At 40.5% G+C, this 18,530-nt stretch overlaps 1 protein-coding gene across 7 annotated transcripts in view; it reads right to left on the bottom strand.

Moving 5' to 3' along the window:
• Positions 1–18,218, bottom strand: part of PTPRZ1 (protein tyrosine phosphatase receptor type Z1) — a 137,342-nt gene extending 119,124 nt beyond the window's left edge. For 6 of the 7 annotated variants that reach the window (XM_032107566.1, XM_032107568.1, XM_032107567.1 and 3 more), the window contains exon 1: positions 17,691–18,218. In XM_032107566.1, the coding sequence (XP_031963457.1) occupies positions 17,691–17,748 (58 nt within the window). In that variant the 5' untranslated portion in view covers positions 17,749–18,218. The remainder of the gene's footprint in view (positions 1–17,690) is intronic. The other variant, XM_032107572.1, reaches the window with a different exon arrangement.
• Positions 18,219–18,530: the final 312 nt, after the last annotated feature.

Here is an 18,530-nt window from a genome sequence, read left to right as displayed (position 1 = left end):
CTCTTAGAAACTTACTTGTTGTACAATGTAGACTAGAAAAGTGTAACGCCTAGTAGATGTACATCAAAAATGTTATGGACACACTTTAGAACTGAGCAGAAGAATTTTCTTTTTTGATAAAGGTTTGCACTAGTATGCCTTTTTTTCCCTGTCAATTTCTTTCTTTACTTATTTTTGTTTTTCCATAAGAAATTACAGCTTGCTTCTCTTTAGATTTTTTTCCCCACAGAAAACTAGGATACTCATCACACCCATCGTGGAATTCTGGCATGGAGGTAAAAGAATGGAGATCTTCTCTTTAGAGCTGCAAGCAGAACATCAGTTTTATTTTATAGAGTGAATGCAACTCAGTCAAGCACGTGTTCTTTCATGACTAGAGCCTTGGGTGGATTCTTAAAATAGTATTCATTATAGTTATTGCATCAAAAAGAATTCAGAGTTGTTTTCTCCAATTAAAATAATTGTGAAATTTAGCTGAAACTTATTTCTAAATATTGTTTCCCTGAAAAAAACTTAAACTTACAGAACTTACTGCCATGGTCCTTACATGTCCAAGGCTTTTTAACTGCCCTTCAAATATTTCCTCACAAAGAGTTACTACCAAATGTCTGTACATTTTGGTGAAAACCAGCGTCCCTGTTTAATCTGTAACACACACCTATTTCCACTCCATAGAGGCAGCAGTGTGCCATGCTTAGGAGCAGTGAGTTTTACCATCAAATCCTGGGTTTGCAAATTGTTCAAGGAGGCAGCATTAGTTTGGGATGTATTCATTATAAAGGAAATGTACTATTCCAACCAAATTACATTTCAAGCTAAGAACATACATTTCCCTTTTGAAAACAATAAAGCTCCTTGGAGTTTTTTAGGTTACAGTGGTCATTACAGCCTGAATATCACTGTCAATGCTCACTTTTTAGCAACTATTATAATGATTTACTTGTAGTACTGCCAACAAATCCATAGAATTTGAGCTGCATTGAGACTGTATGTTGTATAAATAGAATTTATATGATAATCTCAGATATGGATGCTTGCCACAGGCAGTGAGTGACAATTAGCCAGAATCTGCTTTGCAGTACTCCCTCCTACCCTAAAACAAGAACAGTTCATGCTTCTAGATGAGTAGGATTTTCTGAAGGGAATCTGCTTAACATCCAGATGTGGGGCTCAGAAAGAGAAGGAAGGGAAGGGGAGTGCATAAGGTTCCCTATGAGGAGGGAGAAAGGAGGAGGGGTTGAAGGTCACCCTCAAAGGCGAAGGCAGTGTGGAAGTGTGGGTAAGGGGGCAGGGGGTGGTGTCTCTTTCTTCCCCAAATCCATCACTGCTCTTGTTTCATCACTTAGTCTCTCCTTGCAAATGTCAACAAGCATCTTTTATAATTCATTCATCATATGCTGGCTGGAAGTATTACACACCTACATGTCTTTAGAGTTCACTGTGGTGATGATGCTGAGGAAGTTACATAAACAGTTCCTGCTAGAAGCAAATCAAGACTCCTCAGCTCTTGCTCTGAACTTTTTTTCTCTGTTGTGATGAATGAGCACCTCAGAAATTGCTCTGTAGTAAACTCCACTTGTATGCATTCATTAAAAAAGAAGAAGAAATTGGTAGCATTACCCTCTTCATCTTCCTCACTACCTAGAAAAGAGTTGTGGAAAAAACCTGAGATTGAAAGCTTGGGTTCACTTATTTCATTTCATTTCACTCTGGGTTTGGTGATGTGATGGCTGTACAAGGCACAGCAGGCGTAATTGGACTCCCCCAGTCTCCTTTTCTAGTAGTCACAAATGATGAGTAGTTGCAGAATGCAGCAGCACCACAATTAAAGAACACAAGAGAAACAGAAGCTGCACAAGTGGCAAACGTGTCTCATTTTTAAACTTACTCCTTCCTTTCTCCCTCCCTTCTTCACTCCCTCCTTCCTGTTTCTCCCTTTCTCTTTTTTTGCTGTTCTTGTCTTTCATTTACTTTCTCAATCTCTCTGGGACTTCTATGAACTCTAGAGCAAGGACTCTGGAAACTACCATTAAGTCTCTTCCTCTTGTTAGCAGGGCCCACCACTTTCCTTACTGTTTTTCCCCCATAAGTTATCACTTGCCAGGAGACAACAGAAATCTGGAATGGTCCTTCAATTAATTTTTTAACATTTGCTACTTTTTTAAAGAGAGAACGCAAAGCAATGTAGGGTTTTATCCACTGCACCTGTGAAATTTAGAACTTTTGTCCATGTCAGTACTTGGCCTTATGGTCACAGCTTAGAAATCAACACTTATTTCTGAAGTACAAGTAATGAACAGACACAGAGCATCACATCCCTGAAGTCAGAACTGCAGACAAGAATGGATCAGGACACTGCAGAGTAGTAACTGGCAGCAAACACTGAAGCATGCAGGGTGATCCATGAAGTGGCAGTATGGAGGGCATAAGACAGAAAAGCTGTACCCATTCATTCAGCACTAGGGACCACCTAGAAAATGTGTGTTGCAAGACCTTGTGGAACTGAGATAGCAGCTAATGGAAAGCAGCTGCCAACAGCCACCACCCCTATAGCTGTGCTCCCATGCTACCTTTGTAGCATGAAGAAAAATGATAAATGAAGAAAAATGAGACAGGATAAATAGTATCATTATTTTTATTATCATCAAACATGACACATGGACACAAGCTTTACTGACTGCTACACCTGAGGAAAACCTAACTTTTCAGTATGTTATGACTGTACTACCACACCTCACATGAACAGTAAATTACAGCAATTAGATAAAATAACATCAGTGGTATCCCCATGCAGTATAATTACTCCTTTTGTGAGATGTTAGAGCTTTGTTTTACACACCAAATGCCTACCTGATACTGCCACATTTCTCCATGTTGACATTCAGGGACCATGAGGTACAAGATCTTGTTGCAGCCCATAGTTTCTGAGTAGCAGTGGGTCACACAGGGTGAGAACCTCCATTTATGATTATGATCAGAGAGGATCCACCACAAGCTAAATGTTCAGATCAGCTGTTTTGACTCATGTTTTCAGGTGTAAATATACATGCAGTCTACCCTAAGTGAAGTCACACAGCATTAGGAAGGCTGTTCTCAGGCTGAAAGGGCTCCCTTTTTCACACAAAGCAGAACACTTCAGCTGCTGACACGCCCACGTGCACTCTGTAATATGTCTGCACCCTCATGTGTATGTAGTACTTTTGTTCCTGAACTGATGTCAGAAAGCATGGGTATATCATCTCAGCTTTGCAGGAAGCAAACAAGCAAAGGTAAAATGACATGCTCGAGCTGAAACTGCCAGGTGCAGTTCCAAGGTCTCATGATTTCAGTTTCCTATTGAATCATCAGGATACAGCAGGTCTCCAGGTTAACGTTTCTCCTCATCTCAAAGTGTTACCTGGAGATGCAAAGAGCTGCACCAGGGACTCCAAGGGACTGCAAATGGAGCTGCCTTCACACACAGGTTGGGTCCTCAGAGGTTGCAAAGGTTCCCTGCACCATGTCCTCACAGAGGGACACTGCCCTATAACCTATGACTTGGAGCCAACCTTTTCACTCTTGAAAGAGCTTCAGAAATGTGAACGTATTCTTGTTCACACAAAATACCTTTGAGTGAAGTATTACTACCTCTACCTTTCAGATGTAGAACTGAGACAGACCTCTTAAATCCCTCTTTGAAAATGGGTACTCACAGGAATAGCTAGAAAAGATATGACAAATTGCTGCTTCACCAACTCATCTGCTTTTTATACTGACTAATATATGACTTTTTCTTAGCACTTACTCCTGCCTTCTCTGTCCTATCAGCTTCTCGTTCTGTATGTTATTTTATTTCTAAATTCTGTAGAGTAGGTGTCATATTCCTGCTCTCTGTTCACATGGTACCTTATAAAATGAAACCCTGGTCACTGCCAGATGCACTTAAATGTTGTCAATACATAAGTAATTAATGTAGCAATTCCCTGATTATACAGCATCTCCACATGTCAGTATAACCTCAGATCTCATTTTTGTATAAATATCCAACACATGTAAAAGGCCAGTTAAAGGATTAATCTGTGTACACAATGAAATAAATATATTGTGTATTTTAAATGGTTGTATTTCCAGTAACCAGTTATAAGTTTCCCAATTTTTTGTAAAATATCTGAAGTGTACTAGAACTGCATCTATAGGCACATTGCTAACATCTAATCCCTCAGTGGAAAGCTTATAGACAATTAGAGAGAGAGACCTTTTTCCCCTCATTTTACTTGGATGTAACTTTATTTTATTAAGATATAAAACCATTACAATAGTATTTGCTCCTTCAAGAAGCAACTTCTAGTATTTTTCACTTAATCAGCCACAAGGGAGAATTTATTATGCAATTAATCAAAGCAAATAACTGTTTCTGAAGATGCCTCCAGCAGGTGCATATTATATGCAGGTGACAGCACTACAATAGTTTAAAAAAACCCAATACATCCTTAAAAGCAGAGTCTTTTTAGAACGCATTTTTATTTTCTTAAAATGTTCTTATTTTCTCTCTTCTACACATTAATAACTGAAAGTTATTTGAGGAACTGTAAAAAGTTCACAAGCAAATACCACACTGCTTTATACCTAAGAACCTTCTTAATTTTAATGACCTCATGAAAAATTGAATGAGTTAGGGAAACAATTTGGTGGATGGCATTGCTAAACCCACAACATGCATTAGTCAAGCACAGAAGATATCTTCACACGTTTTGCTCTCAGAAAACACCGTGGCAAAAATGAAGCTTCTAGACTGTAGCTGGTTAGTTTCTCTGCAAAGTATTCCTACCATTGAACAGAAAACAATAAGCTTTCAGACATACTTTAACATTTTTTTTAAAGAATCACATTTAAGTACCTGTGATAGAACTAGTCAGATTTTCATTAGGTTTGCTTCCAGAGCTCTGGCAGAATGTACCCTCGTAATTGCATAGGAATTAAAAAAAAAAAAAAAAAAAGAAGAGGACATGAAGGCAAAAATTCTTCAATCAAGTCTTATCTTCAGACTGTAAGCACATGCAACTGCAGACCTCCTAGGACTTTCACAGTCATTTATGCAAGACAGAAATACTGAAATGACTTCAAATCGGTTTTGGAAGGAGCAACAGCAAATCTTCCCCTGGCTCTCTGCCATGCCACTGTATTTCACAGTTTGCTGCTGTTCTGTCACTGTATCTCTCCAGTTTAAGTCATGCATTTATTTCCTGCTCTGAAGTGATCAAAGCTTTCCCGTGTAAGACAGAACATTATAATTGCCAATTTCAAAGGGTTTTAGGAAGTTGCTTCGTATATTTGAAATCATTAGCAACAGACTTAGTGCTCATCTAGTGAAATTTCTTCTAAATCTTACATAAGCATTAATTAATTACAGGTTTGACTAAGCCTTTAAGGTCTTGCCTGTACTGGGAGCAGAGTAATATGCTTCACCTCAGCAGAAAGCCTTGGAGATACAGGGCTTTAGGGAAGCTCAGTGACTCACCAGGGAAACGCATCTGTTGTCTCTATGCCATCTAAAGCATTTGATTTGCTACAAAAAGGAGCACATGCTGTATTTTCTTCCAGGGCACTGCAGCAGTTGCTCACTCCATTGCCATACCTGCCTGTGGCAGAAAACCTCCTGCTATTCCAACAGGCGTGATGCAAATGCACACATTTTTTACACAGACTAACGGTACAGCTACACACTTTTCTGGGAGAGTTACAATCCACTTTTGTATCTAACTGGTTCACCTTCTGCAACACAAAAAAATCAGCAACTGGTCAAAGACTGAAAGATACAGAGACTTCACGGGTGCAGGGTAAGCAGGTGACCATTCAGAGATGCCCAGAAGACCTAGATAAGCACTAGATGGACCAGACCAGGAGATAGAGCAGCATTCTTCATCAGGTTTCAAAACTACAGGAGACAATAGAAATCCTGGTGTGTTTTACATTGGATAGCAGGACTGGAATCCCATGTCACTCCTTTTATGACAGATATAACCCAGTATGGTCCAACTGCTGACTCAAGGCTTTAAACCAACCTACAGAACGTATTTTCTTGCCCACTGCCCATCACAGACAGAGAGGCCCTTCCAGCAGTACAGGCTGCCAAATGCACATTTGTGTCCATCCCAGCAGAGAGATCTCTACTGCAGCCACAGAGTGACAGTGTTGTGGGGGTGTAGCAGGGGAAGGTGGTAGGAAGCCACAGCAGAAGGCGGAGACCAGGGATTTGCTGCTCCCACACCACAGCAGCTGCTGCTCTGGAGCAAGGTAGCAGGGGTGCAGTGAAGAAGAGGGGGCAAAAATCTAGTCTAGCACCTGGAAATGCTGCACTGAACCACCTTATCCCACTCATTGGACTGAATATTTAGGTTTTCTATTTCAATCTACAATTCCCATCTTCAGCCTGGTACAGATTAACAGTGTTGCCCATCCTCAGCTGCTGTGCTCTGTCATACTGTGGATCATACTGCACTCCACAGCTGTGGTTCAAACCCCGGTACAGGGGAAAGGTTTAGGATTGCCACCTCCTGCTCCTTTGGCAAACGTTGTATTATTAGGTGATGATGGGAAGTGTCCAGTATTAGCATTGTATAGCTGGTTTAGGGTTAGTAAGATCAACAATTCTGAACTTCCCAAGTCTAGCCATCTAAACAAGATGTTTCAGCATAGTTATGTCCAATATGTGGCCCTGAGAGGCATGTCCCAGTTTGTTATTTTTTCACACTTTTTTATCTACACTGATCTTTATTTTACCAGCCAAGCTTGCATGTCCCAGCACAGGGCATGCTGGCTGTTGTGACTCCCAGTCTATGCACACCCAGCATTCTGAGTTCCACTAAAAGAGGATGAAATCCCTTTGATTTAATCATGCTCTGAGCAGGTTGAATTTCCTGTTGCTTTCAAGGGAACAGCAGATTTCAGGGTTACATGTCTTTCAAAAAGCTCTTGCATATCCAAGGATTTATTTAACTAATGAAGCAAACCATGAAAACTTGTATTATAGTTTTGTTCAAATGCACTCTTTACAATTGTGATAGAATGAGTAGATCATATTAGAAAAAGCTGATTAACTCATATTACCTTATTCACCAAAAACAGGACTAGATTTTCTGGTTGCTCCATATACATTTTCCTGTATTTCGCTTGACTGCATGTAACCTGAAACTATTTTTTATGCATCACTGCCTTATTAGCTTTACCAGATTTAGATGAACCCGTCTTCTCCCATTCAGCAGGGCAATAAGGACATTTTTAATCTGCTCTAAATTGCACTTGCAAAATGTTTTACTATGACGAATCTCCTCTACAGTAAACACTCAAATAGTTGCAAAAGCTAATCGGATCATAAAAGATGTGCACGTATTCCTAACAACAGGGCATATCTGTTCCTTTTGTCATTTTTCATGGAATCATAGAATCTTTAAGGTTGGAAAAGACCTCTAAGTTCATCAAGTCCAACCACGAAGTCCACCACTTTATCATATCCCCAAGTGCCACCTCCACATGGCTTTTTTAAGCACTTCCAGGAACAGTGACTCCACCACTACGCTGGGCAGCCTGTTTCAATGCCTGACCACCCCTTCAGTGAAGAATTTCTTTCTAGTATCTAATCTAAACCTCCTTTTTCATGAGTACAGCCACTGCTCAGACAAATCTTTAGAAGATTTTGTGTCACAATCTTATCACCTCACACAAAAAGTTTGGAACTTCCCATACAGACAAAGATGACTACTGCCACATCGAAACATACTTTGTCTGCTGATTTATGCATTACAAATCCCACAGCGGATAGCACAAACCAGAAAATGCTGAAAAAAAGATTCAGATTAAAGGATATTTTTGCATAATCCTCAGGAATTTTTAATGGATCAATTTTTCACAAATGGATTAAAAGAAAAATTTCTAGTCTAAGTATTTCTGAACGAATTATGTCGAATGTAATACTGTCCTGATCTCTGGTCAAATATATATATATATTCTAAATACAGAAATATTTTATGTCTCTCATCAAGACATACCAAAAAATAAACCTTTGAAATTGATTAGGCAGCAGTGCAGAAAATAAAACCTGTAGAGAAAAAAAATAAGGAATTTACATTTTTTTACCCAGTGTTTTGCTCGTTCTAATACAAATTGATTTATGTTTGTTTGATTTTTTACAGATAAAGCAGTAAGCAAAACAAAAATCCCTTTTTCTTCATCCCAAATAAAAGAGGAGGAACAATCAGGGAGAAATAATTGTATCAGATATGTATGAATTACACTTTAAAAGGAGTGCAGAAGCCAATCAATGAGAACCCTCACAAAGTTGGAGTAATTTTACATGAGTAAACTACCACATAACTGCCTGTGTCTTTGCAGAAATGTGCATGTAGTGAGAAATGGGGCTGACAGAGATGCCAAACCATTTATATGAGAATATGACAGGTGGACGTGGAGAGGTTTGATGAGAAATGGGCAGATGATCCAGAGAATACTTTCAGAATTCAGCCAGTGCAAAATTTGACACTGAAATAAAATGAATTGAAATCTCCTACAGTTGTATCAGGTGAGAGAGTGAGAACACTGATAGCTAGTTCCCTAGGATTTTCAGTTGGCTAGTATTTTAACTCTACTACTAGCCCCTGAAGTCATACAACACAATTTCAAAACCCTTTCTTTAAAGGAGGTTTCTTACCTTGTACCTGTACGAGTAATCTTATTTAAAAAAGCAAGTGGTCAACAGCCCCAAAATACAATAAACAAACACAAAATGCAAGTTTTTAAGTGTCATGACTTTACATTGTGTTTATGATATATATAGTCTCCTATTTATAAATTTCTTTCTTTTTCTGTATGCATTTTGAAATGCTGAGGGGTACTTGAGATGCTAAGTAAGCACTCGCTCCTTAGTACCTCAGCTTACAAGTGCTCCAGTCCATCATGAGCAACGACTCCTTTATGTGGTTTTGGTGGGCAGCTGGCTGGCACAGCCAGCTACACACTGCTCAGTTTTCTTATTTAGCACAGTTTGTGCCATGCTACTCACTGACAGGAACTCCTAGATCACTGTCAGGGTTCTCTCCTGCTTCAGGTGCCACAGGCTCTCATAAAAAACATAGTACTCTACAATTACAAAAAAAAAAATCAGGTTGGCTTTTTGCTCCCACTGTTAACATTGGACACACTTTTCAGAATTCCACTGTTGTAATGGTTAGGAACTTTCTTTGAATTTTCAGTATAAATTTGCACATTGCCAGTTTACAGTCATTTGGGTTTGTGTTAGCGCTATCCTGAAACTTAAAGAGGTCTTCTGAAACTTTTTCCCCTTGGTGCTCATCCAGGATTTATTTGTGCACATAAGCCAGAAGTAACTACTCTGATCTGTGGATCTACAGTGATACACAGGTTTTTTTTTTTTTAACACAAACCCAAGGTGTGTTAGAAAAAAAACCCAACAAAACAACCCAAAGCAAGTTTTTCTGCAACATTGCAAGATACATGAAATGCAAAGGTGGTGACCAAAACTCAAAGTTAATAAAGAAGGAGGTAGGCACAGACCACACAAGACTTGCCCCAAACTCTGTGCAAATGACAGGCAGATGGGTCGTGTGGTGAGTGCACCGATTTAGAATGACATGTCACAGACACCTAGCTGGAATGCTCTAAGAAGCTGGAAGAAGGCTCCTGGGCCTCCCAGGAAGTCCCAGCCTGACAAATTTGTTAGTTATCATACTTAGACATGCCTATCAGAATAAGAGTTACAAAAGGAAGTGACAGAAATAACTGGCATACACTTGGAACCAAATGACTTTTCTAAATGGCTAGAAATAGATCAAACCCAGTTGGTCAGTTTGGGGATGGAGCCAGAAGACAAATTGCCTGGAGTAATATTAGGTCCCTTTTATAAAGCCAGCTGTTACTCTGATCATTAGCTATTTAGTCTCAGCAAGCAGGTGTTTTTCTTTTTGGGAATTTCTGCTGAAATCATGGAGTTCAGCATATAAAGCAATTGAAGAATCAAGTCTTTTTTTAAACGCTGATTTTAAAGGCTTCATTTTTCCTCAAAATATTTGCTTTAGCTTTCAAAAAGCTTTTAGTTTCTTCGGTATATGCTGCCCATGCAGAACATTACAGATTTATCTTTTTTAAGGATCTGACAGCTTTGAAAAATAGCATTATTTTTGGAAAAATGTATTCTGAAGAATTATGATACAAACCAGTCTAAATCTCAATGAATTCAGTAAATCCTTCAATTTTCTTCAGGAAAATATTTCATTTGGTGTGGATAGCTTATCAAAAACCAAGAAAAAAATCTGTCCTCATTAAAGAGCTTACCATGACTTCCAAGAAAATTTTAAATGAGTCAGGAATTCTTTGTCACATTCTGTTAGGGAATTTACATAAGCATACCTTTCACTAAGATATATTTGATGTGATTTATTTTTATGCAACATCCTTAATTTACAGGATTTTGAACACCAATTTTGGTAACACGATTTTAACACAGTAAAAGTACTCTGGACATCTCTTATTTTGTCCTTTCCATGTCACCGTTTAACCACCTCTTCACTGCTTTACTCTTATCGTATCTCAGCAAATAGATAAATCAGGCAGTGAAGATGGATACCTTTTCAAATGTTACCTACTTTGTATTTCAGGCTCCAGGTAATCCAATATTTAGCAGAAGTTTTTTGGCAATGAGGATGACAATTCACAGCCAAATTACTAATGGATATACTGCTCCCAAAAACTCTTAATAAAATCTCTCACTGCTCAGGTGAAGTCCTAGTATCTTCATAGAGAAATACAAATTGCTGAATGCTACCTGCACAGTAGGATCTTTAGTATTTCAATATCACAGAGAAAATTTCAAAGTAACTACATTCTTTATGTTTAGTGAAACATAAAGGGGAATAGGAAAAAACCAAACACGTCACCTTGTATGTCTAACTGGATGCTGTAAAAATCTAGACAAGGAAATAGTGCTTTTTATACGGCAAGTAGCCAAACCACATCTAGCCTATTTTTTAGCTGCTGAATCTGAAACTGTGGTGCAAAGGATGTATTTAATAGCCTTGAATTAGAAAAAAACTCAAGTGCAAGATGGCTTTAGCAGAATCATCCACCTGTCACGCAACAGCAGTAGGCTCCAGAGCCCTGAAGTTCAGGCTGCTCCCCCGTCTTTAGGTGATCTAAGCCGCTTAGTGCAGTAACAAGCAACTGGCTTGCCCAAATGGTACTCAGCTGACCAGGAGAGCTGATGTCAAATGCTGAATTGGTGGAAATATATTTGAGCTTTGCCCACCTTTGAGAGGTTAGTCTTTCAGAAGTGCAACCTAGAATTCCCTTCTTTAAATAAGTATCTGGAACTATTAAAGAAACAAGCAAAATCTGCTCAACCAGAGAAAATGCAGGGGTAGTGATTTATGCATTGTATCCAGCAAGTAGATAATGAAATAGGAGTAGGAGCAGTCCTAAGACCTCATATTTTCTATCTTGCTGTGGTATCTTACTAATTCAGAGTCCTTGCTTCAGAAGCCTGAATTGGACAGTGAGAAAAAGGCAAACTTACATGCTGGCAAATTTTCTTGCAAACTCTCCCAGGTTCCATTTCCAGCTCCAAAAATTCCTGAAATAGATGTGGTTTCCAACTGCTTAGCAACCCTCTTTCAAGATATTGTCCAGAATCCTCTCAAAATATTGTTCTAACAAAAATTTTAAAAATAAGCTAAATTGTTTCATATTACACAAGAAGTATGAAAAGTCTTCTCATTTGACAAAACCCAATGTTTGGAGACAGAAGATGGAGGTTCAAATCCCTTTATCTCAGACCAGTCCTTCTCTCTAGACTGTCTTGGTAAAATGCTTCAGTGACTGGGCTACAACATGAGAAGGTGGCACAGCCACCCTCTTGTCCTTTGTCCCAAACAGAAGCAGCAGCAGCCAGATCATGATTCTGTCAGTATGTATTTAGGGAACCTTACTGACTTAAGGCTCAGGAATGTCATCTGAAAGGATATTTGGGTTTGGATCCAAGGAAACTTTGGACTTAAAGAGGCACTGAGATGCACACGATAAGGCCAGGTTAGGGCACATGCAGGAGAGAAACTATAGCTGCCTGAAAGCTTCCCTGGAAGCCATCAAAGTACGAGCTGAGTCTGGGAACCTTTTGATTAAAAATTTGTGTTCAAACACCTAAGTTCCACAGGCATCCTACTTTCATTGCCAAGGTTTCCTCATCAGATGTAGGATAGGACTTTCATCATCCTCGTGACTTCCACCACAATAATGATTTCTGAAATTAACTAACTCAAACAATAGCTCCTGGGGTCTTCAAATAGTAATGAAAAATACTGATTTGTAGGGCGCAATAGGCTACTTCCAGTGGATCAAAGGAAACCAAAGTCTCCTATGGGCAAGATGTAGAAGGCAATAGGAGCTTTTGAGAGGCATGCCTCATCTAGAATAAGCTGTGACACTTCACAGTGTCTGCTTTACTTAAAAAGTCTACTATTTCACCTCTATCAGATAGTGCCACAATTACTAGCCAGTGATGCAAAGTAAGCAAAATAAACCCTCCCCCTGTTTCTAAAATCTCCAGTTATTTCCACTTTAGCCTCAAGACTGAACTGGTGGACCAACATCTAATTTCTATTTGTAATTTGTATTCAACAAGCAACCTGCACCATACCTTCCTACCAAAGTATTCTGCTGCCAACAGTTCCTCAACAATCTGCAGGAGCCAAGTCTCATTTATAGTCCCAGCCTCTTTGAAATATTTGCTATCTTTCATTTAGTGGATTTTGTTTATTTAATACTGTAAGTCCTTTTCTTCCTGTAGATTCATCTTTCTAATACAGAAGGCTTGACATGTATTCAAAAAGGTAACTTTTGTCTTTATGGGAAAAGAAGCTTATTGAATAGCCAAAGGATGTCTTGAACAGGAAAGCCACATAAATGGTGCACGAAGCTGTGAGAACTGAGCTGTTAAATGGGAGCTGGGGGCTCCGGAACTGCCACAGACTTCTAGGCCCTACGGGGAATACTGAGAAGCACAGCACATTTGAAGAGGAATTGAAATTGTCAGGGAAAGAACAGAATCTGTTCACCCTTAAATTCCTAATTAGAGATCTCATAGTGGAAAGTGGCCACTTAAATGATGAGCACTGAAAATCTAGGAAATAGCCTTCCTTTAGAAATGGGCAAGTGCCTATTTTAATAAATTAACATCCTAATTTACAAGACAGATTATAATTATAATGTTTTCAAATTACCATCTTATTTTTATATATAGTATTTAGTTTCTCTCCAGGAATCCAGATAGAAGGGTAAATTCAGAGATGAAGTAAGGCCAAATGCACTTTAGAAAACTCTCCTTATGAATTGTATTGATTCAATGTTGGAAGTTACATAACTATTTTAGATATGTCCTACAGACGACTAGTGTGCTGAGTAAATACTTGGCTACACTGACATTAATTTTAAAATGCCATTCATTTCATCACTTTTCATACCTGCTAGTATTTGAACCTAAAAGAAATCCATACTGTATATTTAGATTTTGATATATATAAATCTCTATGGTACAAAAATGCATAACATATATATGGTCATAATATAGATGGTTAAAGTATAAAATAAATCAGTTCTAAAATTCTTATTTTTTTTGTTTTAGCTCTTATGTTTTAGATACGGCAGGATTAAATTTCTCCATAGGAGCTATGTATCATCATCCATAGGAACATACAATCTTAAGTGTAAAATGTGCTCAAGCATTAGCAGTAGTATACATTACTATTACTGTGATGCAATTCAGTTTGAAGCGTGCCAAATAACTGGCCTACAAAAACATTGTCAAAATAAGAGGTTAGTGCAAAAAAGAAGGATCTGATCCCACAGTCCTCTAGCAGTCTAAGGGCTTACTGAGTCTAAACACATGGACATGAGAATGAACACACAGTGTGATTGGATCTAGGAGGCCAAAGTGTGCTGTGCTTTAGATTCTCACTATTTTTAGTTGTGACCATCCAGTAAAGAGTGCAGAGAAGTTGCTTTCATGTTGATAGTGAGGTGCATGCTGCCTGACAGCTTGGAAATACTGTCCTGATGTCAGCTGTATAAGAAAAACAAGAATATTTAGGGAACTGTTACCAGCTTTGTGCAAATAAAGTCATGGCACAGGGATGCCAGAAAAAAATTAAAAACGAGAGAGAGGTATTTTCTAGATAGTGAGAAATTAAACTGAGACACAACTAATTAAATTTATAGATTAATTAGTTGCATTTTGAAACACAAAAGACTGGTTGAGGTCAGACAGTGATAGCAGTAAGATGCAGATCAGCTAATTCTAGAGAAATTTTTTACCTTATTTGGGGAAACTACCCATACATTTTTCTAGTGAGAGCATGGAATATTTTTAACTCTTGCCTAAATATTTACACTTCTTTGACTCAAATTTAACCACAATTACAGTGTAATTTGTTAAAACATGTTCCTTTTTCTATGAACATTTTCTTGCCTACACAGATTCATAAATAATCTACTTATTGAAAAGACTCCAGATATTATTTCCATAGGAACAATGCCACAAAAGGCACAAAAAGGGCACACCTCATTGACTTTCAGGTTACATGGAACACATCAGTAAGCCAGGGCAGATTTTCAAATATCTTCAGTCTGAGACATATACAGGCTGAAGATTACAGATTCATAAATTTCTCATTTAAAATAAAAATGTAAAAATCCAAGTGAATTGTCCATGTAGGGTTGGGGTTTTTTCCCTTTAATCTTAGTAAAAGAAAAAACTCAATAGGAAATCTCTACACGGTAGTGCTCACAAACAATTGCATAGGATTTCTTATGAGCTCTTACTTGTGACTGAAGAGCATCTCACTCCACAAGTTTCACTGAATGGCACTCACTGAGATTACTCACACAGTACCCTGCTCCATAAAAAATTACATCAGTACTTGATGTAATCAAGTTCCTTGGCTTCAGTAACACTGTGAAGGAAGGTGCTGTTCATAACTCAGCAGATAAGTTAGAACTAAGCTCCTAAGCATTTCTTCAGTTAGACAGAGAATGAACTGTCACTGTCTTGCCATTCCCAGAAGAACTTTTTGCCTACATCTGCTCTAATAGTTTATTCCTCAGTGAGGGTGTCTTGGCTGCCTTTTCTTTTTTGGACACATATGAGACAGATTTCCCTGATGAATCTCCCAAAGTCAACAGCAAATATCCCAGTCAGATTCACTAGGAAGGACCACTTAAAAAGCTCTGTACCAGACCACCTGAGGTCTGGTACGTTTTTTGAAACTGCAAGCAAATGAGGCTGTGATCTACACATTGCCTAGCCTCACACTAATAAGCGTAGGCTCCACAGAGGCAGATTGCCATGCTCTCCAGCACCAATTCGTTCACAGAGCTGTGGGTCTGGTTTCTTCTGCACCAGAAATATTTAATGGTAAGAGCCAGATAGTCCCATCCAGCTCTTCTCTCTCACCAAACCCTTGGAACCATACATTGGTGGTATGCAATAATTGATATTATTTTTTATGAAAAAAACCCCAAACAAACAAAAACCACAGAAGAAAATAATATCAGGATTCTGACTAAGTATTTGTTTCTATGAACTAATGCTATCAGATTATAGCATATTTGTTATGGAGAGGTACTCAAACAGGAACATATTCAAATCAAATCTGATTAAATCTATCTAATAGCTTGTACAGGGTATTCATTCTTGGGAACAATCATACTGTTGAACACACTGAGAAGTCTAGCCCATGAGTCTTCAGAATGATGCACCATTGAGACCAAATCAATCCATCACATCTAGAAAGGGGGTCCTCTTCAGGTCAGGTTTGAAAACAACAGTGTATCAGTCTAGAGAAACAAAAAGTAGATGCACTTACACCTTATGTATGAGTAGAAAATCTTTTCCCATCCTGTCAGATCTTGCAAATTCATGAATATAACATCCATATGCACAACAAGTACCTAAACACTACATTATATAAAACCAGCTTACTTCTAGTAAGATGCTAGATGAAATTATTTAAAACAAAACAAAACAAAAGGTTACAGAAGTTATGTTTGTCTTTCATTGATTCCAATGTGGTAGGATCACCTGAATAGGGAAGTTCTTTCCAAAACTGAATAGAGTTGTATTACATTATGATCATATCACTGTATACTTGATCTGTTCTCAACCATTTTCATATACCTCCACACAAATGTAAAAACATCTGCTAATTTTTTTCCTTTAAATAGTCTCGGGAGTACATCTGATTTTAGGAAACAGGTTGGCAATGTAAGAAAGACATTATGAAAACTTATCAAAAGTTTTATAATAGGCCATTCTTTGCCATAGTACAAGAAAATTATTAGAAGTAAGAGAATTGTAGTAAACACCCTATTTTTAGGAATAGGTTAGTTTAAAAGTGACATTAAAATGTTATTAATGCCATTACAAAGATCACACGTTTTAACTGAACGTCAGTTACATTCATCACGTATATAGCTGAATCATTCCACAGTATTTTCTGAAAAGAGGCAAAAATACTTTTCCCCATAAAATTTTAAAAAGTAGTTTTCTCTAACTAGCAGAACTTGCTACGAAATTGCTTTCACTGCGAGTAACCTAACCCCGATCTTTGTTTATAGAGCTGCATGGTTTCAGAAGCAGCACCACCTATTGGGTGACGAATGTAGGTTAGTGACTACTTTGTCACCACAGACCTATTGTAAGACTGGTTTTGTACACACGGAGGTGAGGCTCCCAAGTTCCTCATACTGAAATAAAAGCAGCCAACTGGTATTTTCTAGTGATCTATTTGATAAAAGCTTATAAATTCAAACCGATTATCCAACAAGATACGAACCCTACCACGTAAGCTGCTAGAATTTATTTGACGACGTACTGAAGAGAGCACTTCTAACAGCATCAAGTGACTCACGCTGGTTATAATAAACATCGTCTCGTGTAACAGGGCACTGCATGATTTGTAGAATGCACTCCAGTTGCACAGGTCTGCATGAGCTGAAAATGAATTTAGTTATGTAAGCAGTCCTACTAAATCTATATATGAATCCATATTCTGTATGTGGGGTCCCACGTGAATAAACGACTGGTATTTTGCATGGTCTAGGGCAACCACTGACGTTACCCGTTCGGGGAGAACGAATCCTTTTTTGAAGTGAAATTTTGCACCATCCCCTTCTCTTCGGAACAGCTCATGCGAGAGCCTAAAGTAACATCTCACATCCCATGTCCCCAAAGAAGCTCGATATCAGCATTGCCGGGCACGGATTTTCTCTCTCCCCCTGTCACCGGCCCACGCCCGGTCCCTCCCCCCCGGGTGCAGGCAGCCCAGCGGGGCCGGACCCCTGAGAGGGCTTGGCGGGGCGCGCTGGGGGAGCAGAGAGGCAAGGTGGGCTGGCGAGCCCCGCCCGGAGCAGCCCGCCGGTGCCGGGGGTGGCGTGGGGTACCGCGCATCCTCGGAGGCCGGCGGCTGAGGTAAAAAGGGTAGGAGAAACGCTCCCACCCGTGGTGTTGGCAGCGTGTTTTCGCGGCGTGGAACAGACAGGGACTGCGCCTGCAATACCTAATCAAAAGGGATCAGAGACACCAAAACCCACCGGAGCCCGGGGAGAAAAGTTGTTCCGAAGCCCGAAGATGAATTCATGCAGAGATCACTCACCCACTCTGAGGATACAGATGAGCTGGATGCAGGCAACCAAGCGCCCGAGAATGAGCATGTCCAAATCGTTCCTCGCCTCCTTCCGACTGCCTGCCTGCCTGTCCGGCTGTCTCAGCCTCCTGCCCGCCCGCCTGCCTCCGCGGGCTGCTGCACCTCTTCCCCGCGGGAATCCGGCTCCGCGCCGCGGCCGCGCCCGGCGGCCGCCCCCACGCCGCGGGCGGGCGGGATCAGCGGCGCTGGGAGCTGCGGGGCCGCGGCTCTGCTCAGCGCATGGCGGGGGCTGCGAGTGGCTGCGGGGGAGCGCGGTGTGCCCGGGCGGGTGCGTGTACGCGGGTGTCCGCTTGATGTGTCTGTCGCGAGTGTGTGCACGTATCGTGTGTGTGTGTGCGTGTGTGTGTGCCGTGTATGTGTGTGCGCGCGGGGGGGCGGAGACCGCGCTCGGCTGGGCGGGCGCGCACGTGTGCGCGCGTGTGAGAGTGTGTGTGTGAGGGTGTGCGTGAGGTGGCTGCGTGTGTGCGTGTGAGGGTGTGCGTGGGAGTGTGGATGTGGCTGGGGGGGTGCGGGGGTGGGGGATGCGTGGGGGGGGGGCGTTGTGCGCGGCGAGTGCGGTGGCGCGCATCCGCGGGCGGGAGGAGCAGACCCCCCCCCGCCCCTCCCAAAAGGCAGGAGGGAGTGAACGGGGGCCTGGGGACCGAGAGGGGTTCACGCCGCCGCGGGCAGAGCGTAGCCCCGGGGTCGAGGACTGGGACGCAGCTCCGGCGTTGGCGGGGGGGGAGCGGCCCCCCAGACACCGCCAGCCTCCCCTCGGCGTGGGAAGAAAAGTTTATTTCGAGGCGGAGA

Source organism: Corvus moneduloides, chromosome 4 (assembly GCF_009650955.1).
Source record: "Corvus moneduloides isolate bCorMon1 chromosome 4, bCorMon1.pri, whole genome shotgun sequence".
NCBI lineage: Eukaryota > Metazoa > Chordata > Aves > Passeriformes > Corvidae > Corvus > Corvus moneduloides.
This window is presented reverse-complemented; position numbering and strand designations above follow the sequence as displayed.